Source organism: Odontesthes bonariensis, chromosome 24, assembly GCF_027942865.1.
Source record: "Odontesthes bonariensis isolate fOdoBon6 chromosome 24, fOdoBon6.hap1, whole genome shotgun sequence".
Classification (NCBI taxonomy): domain Eukaryota; kingdom Metazoa; phylum Chordata; class Actinopteri; order Atheriniformes; family Atherinopsidae; genus Odontesthes; species Odontesthes bonariensis.
Genome location: NC_134529.1, coordinates 14,000,680 through 14,012,265, shown reverse-complemented (window position 1 = coordinate 14,012,265; position 11,586 = coordinate 14,000,680). Strand labels below are relative to the sequence as shown.

Below are 11,586 nucleotides of genomic sequence, written 5' to 3'. Positions count from 1 at the left end.
CACAATTTTTATAGCATAGCCTATGTCTGAATAAATGTGAACATTATTTTTGAATATTTTAATTGTACACGTTGTTTGGAGATTCCTGAATCCAACCTCATGCATATGTGTTAAGTTTCTAATCAGTGAGCTCTATAACAAATCAGGTCATTTATTTGCAAATACAAACTCCAACTCTTGGAACAAGTTTTGTCAAATGTCTGAAGGCTAAAACGACACAATACTTTAATGGTTTTCTGAGACAGTTGTGTTAGCAGCGTGTTTTTACATGCTGACACTTATTCTAGTCACTGCTGGCCTAATAATTATAGTGCATGAATACAAAAAGTATTTTGCTTAATGTTCATTCACGGGTTTGGCTGCATAGACTGCCTCTCCCTGCATGACCGATTTCTATGTCACAGACAAGAAATGATGTGCAACTTAATTTCTAAAAATGCTGGCAGGCCATGTAAAATGTGAATAGAAACACAATACCCTGAATGATTTACAAACTTATTAAATGGAAATATCTTTATATCCAAGCTAATTTAAAATGGACTGTGGTGAAGAGACAAGCTGTTCTGCGGTCTGATGAGTCAAAATTTGAAATTCTGTTTGGAAATTCAGCGTTCTGCTGCCTCTCATCTTACAGTTCAAAAGCCAGAATCTATTACTGTACGGGGGTGGATTAGTGCATATGGAATGGGTAACTTGTCCATAAGGGCATCATTTATGCAGGTTTTGGAGCAACATATGTTTCCATTGCGACAACCTCTTTTTTTTTCAAGGAAAAAGGCTCCGCTCAACAAGATGATAGGTAATCATGACTGTCAGATCTGTTGCTCTCTGAAAAAAACTGACATAAAACAAAGTCTGTGACAAAAGGGGGCCTTAACTTTAAAGCAGATGAAAGCCCATATCAGGCAAGAATGGGAAAACATGAGCAGCTGGTCTCCTCAGTTTCCTAACACAGAGTTTTGTTAAAAGAGGTGAAGCAAGAGGTAAACGTGCTTCTTCAACATATTATACCAGACATCATCGATGCTCCAAATTCTGCAAATTAATAAATAAATAAATGATTCAAATTAAAATTAAAAAAATGATAAAGTAATAGTAATACATTCAAGGTAAACACAAGAAACTTGTGCTAAAGGAAAAAAATAAAAATAAAAAGGACCAGACTCAGTGAATAATTCCCTATACTCCCTATATAGATCAGTGAGCAGTGCTGACCAACATTAGCCTAGAAATCTAGACGCCCCTAGCGACCGCAAATTGAATTTGCTCCGGGGCTAGTCTAGTCACTTGTGGTCGTTTTGTGAGGCTGAAAATCGAAACTTAATCAGGCCAATCAAATCGTGGGGAGCGGGGTCGGAGGCCGGGCTACCTAGTGACGACAGAGGTGCGACGTTTCAGTATGTAATTCCAGAGAGAGGTAAACAATGGCCGCGCCCTGCGAACAGTCTTTCGATTTGGCTTTGGCAGCGACTCTAGAAAATTTAGATATACAGTTTTCTTTGCGAGACGAACAGATAACTGCACTTAAGTTTTTTTTTTTTTAAAAAAAGGACGTTTTCGGAGTTTTGCCCACCGGGTACGGTAAAAGTTTAATTTACCAGCTTGCTCCGTGCTGACTACGTAATCCTTCTTCATCGCTCTGATTGGTTGTTGCGCAATCCTATTGCGTGCAGAGGCAACTTGACAGACAACCGTTTATCCCGCCCACACTGCTATCCAGTGTCACTAGACCCCTGTACAGCTTTTTGCTGTACGGGTCTGGCTTACTAGGCTAGACCAACATATCATTGGGGTCATCAGGTGGGAACCTCCTTTCATCAGTGTTTCGTCTAGTTGGGCCCACGACACCTCCCGGAGGCTAGACAATGACCACTGGCGTCCCAGAGTCAACCCCCTAATGCCAGCCAACACTGCTCCTCACACCACAACAAACATATTTTTTTTCTTCCACAGCCACAAGCTACCTCAGCCTCTCACCAACTGCACACCAGTCACAGCGTGGTGGGGATACAAACCCTGGTTTGGGTAGGGGGAGAAATAAAAGAGGTAAAGATTAGTAGGAATGGGATTCAAACCCTGGTTCGGGTAGGGGGTAATGAAAATATAGAGGGTGCCAGAGGTGGAGGCAGGACAAGACACACTAGCTGATTCAGCAGACAAACTCATCTAAACAGTCCTATAATCACAAAAAATGCCAGCAGAAAAAAAGCCATACACCTCACTCAAAGCCAATTCACCCAAAATGGCCACCTGGTTTCAAAACGATCACATGGGCCACAAAAAAGCAACGCGTCTTCTTCTTCCTCGTCGAATTTCTGTCGCTCTACATATGTCATCTGGTATAAGTGATACAATTGGCTATGAATCGCACGCAAAGCAGCATGGGAAGAACCAGACGCCATTTGATAGACATTCGTAGCGCCCAATAAACGGCTCTACGCATTCGTAAACCACGCCTCAAATACGAGAAAATGCACACCTAGTTCCCAGACCACCATCTCATCGAGATGTGGACGCGTCAGCCAGGCTAGCTTAATCTGACAATTCCTTCACTATTTTCCTCACACTTTGTCCACTTAAACCCAGCTCCCTCAACAATGAGACAACAGATTTTGCAACAAATCCTCTACATCCTACTTCCACTGGACAGATTCTAACTTTCCATCCTCGCTGCTCTGCTTCTGCCCCCAACTCCACATATTTAAGCTTTTTCCTTTCATATGCTTCTGCTACTAATTCCTCCCAAGGAACAGTCAGCTCTATGAAATAGACTCTCATTCTACTCCTCGACCACAAGACTATATCAGGCCTTAGGTTTGTAGTGGCTATTTCCTGGGGAACAACAAGCTTATTTCCTAAATCTACCTGCATCTCCCAATCACAAGCATCCTCCAAGCTGCCGTGCCTCCTTACCGGCTTTTTAACTTTCTCCCCCTCTTGAACAAACTGAATTGCAACTCTCTTCACCTTAGACCCTCCTAAGTTTACCTGCCTTCGTTTATCTTCAATACCTGCAGCTAAGCTTCTTAATACTTGGTCATGTCGCCATGTATACCGGCCTTGTGACAGACTAACCTTACAACCTGACAAAATATGCCTTAGAGTTGCAGAACCTGAACATAACGAGCATAACGGGTCTCCATTTACCCAGAGTTTTAGGTTCTGGGGAGTTGGCAATACATCATATGTTGCCCCTATCAAAAATCTAATACTCCTTTGGTCCATACTCCACAGTACTTTCCAACTAAGCTTTTTCTTCTCTACACCTTCCCAATTCAACCACCGTCCCTGCTTAGCCTGAGCCACTGCCTTTGCACCCCTTAACATTTCTTTTTGCCGTCTAGACTTAACTAAATGTACTCTTTCAACCCTCTTTCTATCTTGCACCCCAAATCTTTCTACACCATAGGAGTACATTATACCTCCCATCTTCTCTAGCCTATCGCTTGCATTTCCTCCTAACCTACCCAATATTATCGACAAATCTTTATTGACTGCTTCCCATTCTTTGTTACTATTTGCCCTAGGCCACTTAACTCTAGCTTTCTGCTCCATATTTCTCTCTAGAATAGAATAGAATAGAATAGAATAGAATAGAATAGAATAGAATAGAATAGAATAGGATAGAAGTACTTTATTCATCGCAGCTGGGAAATTACTTTGCAGTTGCAGTATACAGACAAGTGAAAGAAAAAAAAAAAAAAAAAATATATATATATATATATGTACAGCAAAAAGTGCAACAATGCAGTTGTGCCAAATTGAGATGACCATAATGACAATTAATGCAGAACAATGATTAACTATTATTATACAGAGTGATGGCATGTGGCAGGAAAGATTTCCTGTATCTGTCCCTTCGACAGCGGAGCTGAAGCAGTCTATGTGAGAAGGTGCTCACATAGTGGCCTACGGTATTCACCTCAGTATCAGCTGCATCCGGTTGTCAAATGATTGTCGTCTAGCAGTGCCTACACCACGATTAAGACAATCCAGACTCTTTTCATGTGTCGTTTCACGATGGTGGAATGACCTATCGAGCGCTACCAGAACAGGGGTGTCCCTGAATATCCTCAAGAAACTCTTGAAGACCAGCTCTTCAGAGAGCATCTCCTACCCTCACACTTTCCCCGTACTTCCCTACCCCTCCATTGCACTTTCTCTTTCTGTACTTGCCTCTATTTCTACACTGTCACCCCTGTCACCTCTGACAGAGCCTGACGAGTGGTTTTCCTTCTATGTAGCTTATTGTTATCTTTGATGTTAGCTGTAATGTTATATCCTCATTTGTAAGTCATTTTGGATAAAAGCGTCCGCCAAATGCATAAGCATAAACATAAACATTCTTGCAATGTTAGAAAAATAAATTTCAAGTTTGAAATAATTATTTATGCTGCTTTAGAGGCGAAAGTCCTGTAGTTGTGAGATCTTTCAGCATTTTGAATCGTACTAGACAGTGTCTGTCAAATATTTCATTTAAAAATATTCATTAATGAACATCTTACAGTTAAAGGATGTACAAAGTATAAATATCCTCTTACGTTTGGCTTTCAAAGCACAAGTGCCGAACATTTGGCTTTGTCTTTCTAAATGGAAATACGATTTCATTGTCTCTTCAGAGTAGTTTGTCAACTGGTTTGTTTTCAAATGAGGAGCAAAGATTTTAGCACATATAGCAGGAATCAATCTTGTTGTGATTGGATACTGCCCTCCTCGGGCTCCATTTGCTTAATTCAAGCTTATCTCTGTATTTCCATCGCCCTATTACGATATATAACATATACTTTAATTGTAATAATTCAATTGAAATAATACAGGTCAGCATTCCTCTCAAATGCAGTAAAACGAGTTATCCAACGTTGATAAAAACAGAGTATTATCTCCCTCAATTAAAGCTTCCGAACAATACTTAAAAAGTTACTTGTTACAGGTAGGCTACGTGCCTACCATGTTAAGTTATTGATGGAAAAAAATCTCTCCTCTGCTAGCAGGCGATGAATACAATGATACAACAGTTTACTTGAGAGCTAAAATAGTTTGTGTAGTACATTGGAACAGAAGATTATAATGGACTGACCCTTGTTTGAGTTAGAAATAGGGTGACATTTCGGCCAAGATGTTGCCTGTAGATAGAACCATATATCATACAGCCACCAAGCGGGTAAGCCCTACTTTTTATAACTGAAATAACTCATTTATGTCCACAAACAGGTGGAGAAGATAGGACATGAGTTGCTTAATGCTAAATTGTCAGACATTTACAGAGGTAAAAGGTGTGTCCAGAACCACTGAGTAAATTGCATCGATTCACTTGAATCTCATAAATCCAGTTGGATTCTAGCTTTGCAAGAGAGAAACTAAGTGGATGATAATCCTGCTGAACAAATTAAGTAGATGATGGTCCTTCCATTGCTTGTTTCCCTTTTGTGTTGCAGTCTCAGAACTAAAGAGTTAGCAAAGGAACTTGTCAAAGAGACAGAAAGAGTGGGAAAATGGTGCAGAGGCTAAGCTGTCATAGATTTGGGAGGGAAGTGGAGATGCAGTTTCAATGGGTCACTGGACATAAACCCATCAGATTATTAGGCACATTCCTTCCACACACATTTTAGGGACCAGGAAAAATGACTGCATCATGCAACATGCGAGGAGCCCATCTGTCTTACACACTCACATTTTTTTAATATCAGTGACAGTGGTGTGTTTGTGTGTGATGGAATGTATACCTTTCACCTGGAGAAAAATGGGGAGTGCGCTCATTGGATTATGGACTTAAAAGGCATGTTACATAAACTGTGATTTAAGGGCCCTTTCATGCTTGCGGTAGTCAGAAGGCCCTGCTGAGGGACAAAATTTATGAACGTCAGTATGAGACATGCTTAAATGTTTCTGGTAAGAATCACAGGGCCATGAGCTCTAGCCTTTTATCTTGATAGAATTATTGGTGCCTCTTTCTTACAATAATACATTCTTAAAAATGACTGTGTGAAGTAAGGGAAGTTTAATGAATAAGAAATGATAACCTATTTGGTATCTAAACATTTGATCCACGTGTATGCCAAGGTGCAGCATAGTTGTAAGCAGATATATGCTTATAATTATGTCTTGTTGAAAAATTATATGAACTAATACTCATAAGCTCATCTATAAGCTCATACTACATCTAGAATATTATAAATGCTTTATTGAATGTTTGTATAAGGCTTAATGTGGCTTTACCCTGTTAGATGTGGACCAAAACCACCTTATTAACTCTTTAGCAAGAACTCAAGTAACATAAGAGAATTTGGTACATTTCTTTGCTCTTTGGCTCCCCCTAAAGTTGTGGAATCTAACCTCACTTTCATAAAAACAAATCTCCCTGTGGGCCCTGCAAATGTACAGCCATACACATCAATTTTTTGACATGCTGAGGCCATCAAAAGTCCACATGACCGTAAAGCAAAACAGCGTAGTGCAGGAATTTAAACCAAAGTTGTGAACTGTGGAATCTCAGCCCCCAGGCACTCTAGGTTAGTTTTATACCCAGGAATGTGCATAACAGAAGTAAATGCACTTCAAAAAGAGTCAGAAGTATTTAGTTTTAAGGATCACAACCTTCTCTTGTGGGGCTTGATAATGTTGAATAGATTATAATAGCTTAATAATGTTTTTTTTGCATTATTATCACAATGAAAAGGAAAAAGACAAGATTTTCCATTAGCAGTTTTTCTGGTCGATTTCCCTGCACTCTGTTGGACTCCTCTAGGTTTGTGTATCGTTGTGTCTTCAAGTGTGCATATGTACAGTACTGATCAGATTTAACACATGACCGCGTCCTTAGTTTTAATTCATGCTTGAATTATATCAAATGCAAAATATAAAAGTAAAAGAACTACAACAGTATTCATTTTCAAGGTGAAAAATGTTCGTAAAACAACATCTTAGAACTGCGTGGGTGCAAAAATCTGTTTGTCTATCTAATCTGGGCCCAACATGAAAGAGAAAACATTCAGGTAGCTCTATGCAAGTTTGAACAGAAGTTTGAACCTTTCACTTGACTTCAGAAATGTCAGCTTGGGCTCGCATATTCAAATTTGGCAAAGATTTAAGCAACACACAAGAACAGCTGCAAACACCAACAGTGCTGTAGAAATGTCAAGTCAAAAGTCAATGGTTGTCATAACCAACACCTAAAGAGTACCTTAAGCTTGCTGCTGAGAATGTGTGATCTGTACAGCTTTATAGAGGAAGCTTCTTAAGAATAAATGTCAATCAAGGTCTCGTAACGTTTTTCCAGTTTCTGTTGCATTTTTGCAGCTGTAAAGCCATTTGATAATCCGTGCATTGCGCTCAATAACCGATGTTCCTTGATTTGTCTTTTTATGTAACTCGTTCTCCAGTAGCCCATCACTGTCACCACTGTCCCTTGAGAAATCGTCATCTGATGTGGAGATGCTGATGGTCCGGATGTTAATTGCAATTTCATCAGACCGGGCTGAGAAGTTCTCCTTCCCCAAAGACTCAATGACCTGACCATCCAAGCCACAGTACTTGAAAAATGCATCAAAGTCTGCAAAGTTTTTGGAGTACCTGGAGCTGATGTCAGAGTGGGAACGACTGACCCCCTTTCCGGACTTCCTCTCAATCTGAGGAACTGCGAGTAGACCGCCAGCTGTCAGCTTTGTCCCTGAATCACTACCTTTGGTGCTGCATTCGTTTGGACCTCCATTTGACTGGTCGTCTGGCTGAACGATGACAACATGTGAGCCGCATTCCTTCGCTGTTCCCTCACGTGTGGTGATTTTTTCCTTGCTGTCCTCAGACTTACATTCCTTGTCTGTGTCCTCAGGTAATTGAACATTTTTCCTCGTAGAACCAAGCAGCAGCTTACAGGTTACGTGGGGTTTGCGGAAATTTGAGGACCCTCTGAGTAAGTCGCATTTCTGTCTGTAAAGCAGAAGTGAGTCTGGTCGTTTTTTGGAGCTGGACCGCACTTGAGAACAGACCTTTGAGTTACTCCCTGAGACAAGATTCCCACTTGAAGACCCGGTGCTGCTCACAGAAGCAGAACCAAGACTAATCACTGACTCCTGAGTTGAGTTGACCACCTGTTGGCTTTTGACGTAGTTTGGCTTGCTTGCAGCGAGCCTCTCCACTGCGCTCATGCGTCCTTTTGACTCACTCTCCCGTTCCATCTGCTTTCGAAGGTATTCAGGACCCTTCTCAAGGATTTTTGTGGTGTCACTATTTGTCTCCATTGTGGTTTTAGGGTTACGTTACTGAACATCCAAATCTGTTATATCCAAAGAGCAGGTAATCCCTTAGTGTGCAGTCTCTCCAGAGTTCCAGCCAAAAGATTCCATTCAAGCCCGTGCTTTGCCTGAGCACGAGTCACAACAGGAGACTTCACCTTGGGTGTGCAAACACACCTCATTTCACTCCTCCCATTCTGTAAAAGGCTTGTTGTAACCAAACACAAGCCTGTTCAAAGTACACCTGATACCATCACAAGTGAGAATGAAGAAAGCTGGCACTGCTACAGGCCCCTCTTATTCATGTGGAAATGTGGGTCTATCACCTTGTTGCTCGATACCATAAAAAATCTAACATTATCTACTGAGAAACTGACTCACTAAATGGGCGTACTGCTCTTTCCGGCAAAAATGTTGCGCAATAAACATTTGTCCTCATCTTTTCATGCTTAAATCAGGCTTTGGGTGTATGATGTGCCATAGTGGATTTGTTAAAGACAGGGAGATTATAGTATTTGTATATTTCAAGATTCAATTTGTGTTGGCTCATCTTCCTGGTTGAGAAAACCAGTCATGGAAACTTTTTCAAGGTCAAAATGGGTTCATTGTGAAATGTTTAGCCTGTCCAACAAATTTCCCATATCTACCATGCCACACAATGTTTTCATCTTTAAACGTTTAGTGTGTTTACTCACAGATCTTCTGAGTTACAGATTCACAACTTTGAAAATGGTTTGAGAACAATGGAACCAACTGTTTACAGATTAACCAGATCAATATCTTTTCCTCCTGAAATGTTTGCTCTCTCCTCAGCCAGTTTTGATCTGTGTGGAGCTTTTCTGCTGAGCCACAAAAAGGCAAAAGACAAAGAAAAACATTTGAAAAGATTATGTTTTACTGGAGTATGGCTCACACTGTTATTAACTTGTACAACCTGTTATTAGCAGTTCTAAGAACGCAGTTCTAAGAATGGTCCACCTCGAAATTCGTTCTAATAACTGCCCTTCCCCAGGGGAACACCTTCATTTTGCATTCACACGAGTCGGGACCTTGATAGGGACTGATGCGAAGCAACCATCTGCGACAGTGACGTGTTACTTTAGCGCCACACTCAACAACAAAACAAAACAAAACAAAACCCGCGAAAAGTAAGGAGAGAAGAAAAAAACACCACCAAGAAGCTATCGTGTTCATGGTCTACATGACGGTAATATTAATCATGGATGATCACATTGGGCGTCTAACATCGAGGCTGGAAGAGCACACAGAGAGAGTCAGGAGACGAAGAATTGAACGCAGGCGATACTTCTTCGTTTCATGAAGGAAGCAAGGACAGCAGAGTGGTCCCTAGTTCCTATATGTCCGAATGCGGGAAAAAACGGCCTTATTCCTGAAACTGTTATAGGAACTGCAAAAGGTTCCTACAGTGGGAATGCGCCTATTGTGTGTGTTCCCAAGATCCCCTTTTTCCTGTAATTTTGATTAATTGCATCACATTTTATTGATCTAATTTCCATTTTTGAACTATGTTCTTCAGAAATGATTAATTATTGAAGTCATACAAATACATTTCTTCCTCTTAGATGTCAGCATCTGAAGTGATCCATATGGAACCCGTGAGTGTGTCACGATGGAATCTGCCTATAAATTGCATGTGTGCGAAACGCATCCTCCAAATGAATTCAAACAAATGGATAAGAAAGTTACTCAGCCACATATATTGTGAGCATGCTTTCTTTTAACAGAACAGCCATTCTGTTCCCTTGGGTTTCATAAAAAAAGAAAACAAAAAAAGAAAAGCTTGGACGAACATGACCCTGGATGTATTTAGTTTAACTGGCCTGTTGGAGTGATAATCGAGAATGCTAAATGAATAATTCTTTAATATGATTTTTGCACTGTGCGTTTTAGTTCATTTTTCTCTTCTCAGAGCCTCCTCGGTGCCTGAACAGTTCCCAGTTTACATGTTAAGCACTAATTAAGAATATTTAATGATATTAAGAAAATAAATCTGTATCTCACCCATGAAGCATGGAGAGTAGCAATTATTATTACACGTCTTTACTGATTATGGGCCTTTGGGTAGGGCAATGTAGACAGTTGATTTCTTTTCTTTCTTTTTATTTATTCTATTTATTATTTATATATATATTAATAGACACACAAACACTATATATATGTATATATATATGTACATATATATCAAGTATGACAAATGTTTTTAGATACAGCTTGTGTCAGTCTGTTTTCTCACTCACTCCCCATTCTCCATTTCAAACCATTCATTCCTACCTGCCATGATCTTCCTGCCTGCTGTGTCACCTGATCTTCCTCACCCCTCTACGCACTTGAATCCGCTTTCACAATTTGTCTCTTCACTGGTTTCCCTCTTTTTCCTACCGCTGGCACACAAGCCAGCTAAAATTGATGAGTGGTGATGGAGGAGCTTGTGGGAGAAGGCCTTACCTTAAAAAACATATAAATCTGCTACGATGATCAAGCTTTATTGTGCCATTAATCTTTGACACACGGGGAGAACCACTGAACAGAAATAAATACCAGCATTTTCTGAGCAATGCACAGTCTGAAATGCAACATAGAGAAAAAAGTTTATTATTATTATTATTATTATTAAAATAATAATAATAAAAAATATTTATTATTAAAAATAATAATAAAATAATGTATTTATTATTAAAAAGTTTGTTGATTGGCGTCTTCACATCTCTTGTGTTTGCATCAGCCATGTGTTTGATGTGGGAGAGTTGGCTACTGGAATTAATGTGTACATCTGCAGTATTTTTTTAATTCAACATTTACTTCTCAACATTAACCAGATATTTTATGTGCTCTCCTATTTTTTCTGAATCGTCTGAACCCTGTTTTTGCTTGCGTTCTCTGCTCTGGCTGACTGCCTGGTTTTTGAAACCTTGTAAGAAAATCTATTTCGATGTAAGTAAACTTTGATCTCACTTTTTACCAGCCTGCTTTGTGTTGTGCATGTGGGTCATGACACTATATATCATGCTGGTCTGTTCCAGACCTGGCTTCCATTCATAAGTGCGTTCACATTGCCAAAATCAAGCATGACACGTCCGTAAAAATTCGAGTAGCTGAGAAAGTATACATGTAGCATGTGTTAAAAAAAAACTGATAAAAAAAAAGACTGTTAGCATTTGAAATAGTAAATCATATTTTATATGACATGATATAAAAATTTGGGATACTTTGGTTGCACCAACTGAGATAAGCCTCTGCTCCAATTCAGCACAGCTGCAGTTGAGCATTTTCACACTCTTTCCAGTGCATCGTTAGTGAGTGATTCCATTTTAGGCTTTCATGACAGGCTCAGTCG

The 11,586-nt window shown here is 39.9% G+C and overlaps 1 protein-coding gene across 1 annotated transcript; it reads right to left on the bottom strand.

The window, feature by feature from the left end:
* Nucleotides 1-6,808: 6,808 nt before the first annotated feature.
* fam110c (family with sequence similarity 110 member C) lies at nt 6,809-8,371 on the bottom strand. The gene has a single exon (XM_075459557.1). The coding sequence runs from the start codon at nt 8,235-8,237 to the stop codon at nt 7,248-7,250; it is 990 nt and encodes a 329-aa protein (XP_075315672.1). The 5' UTR covers nt 8,238-8,371; the 3' UTR covers nt 6,809-7,247.
* Nucleotides 8,372-11,586: the final 3,215 nt, after the last annotated feature.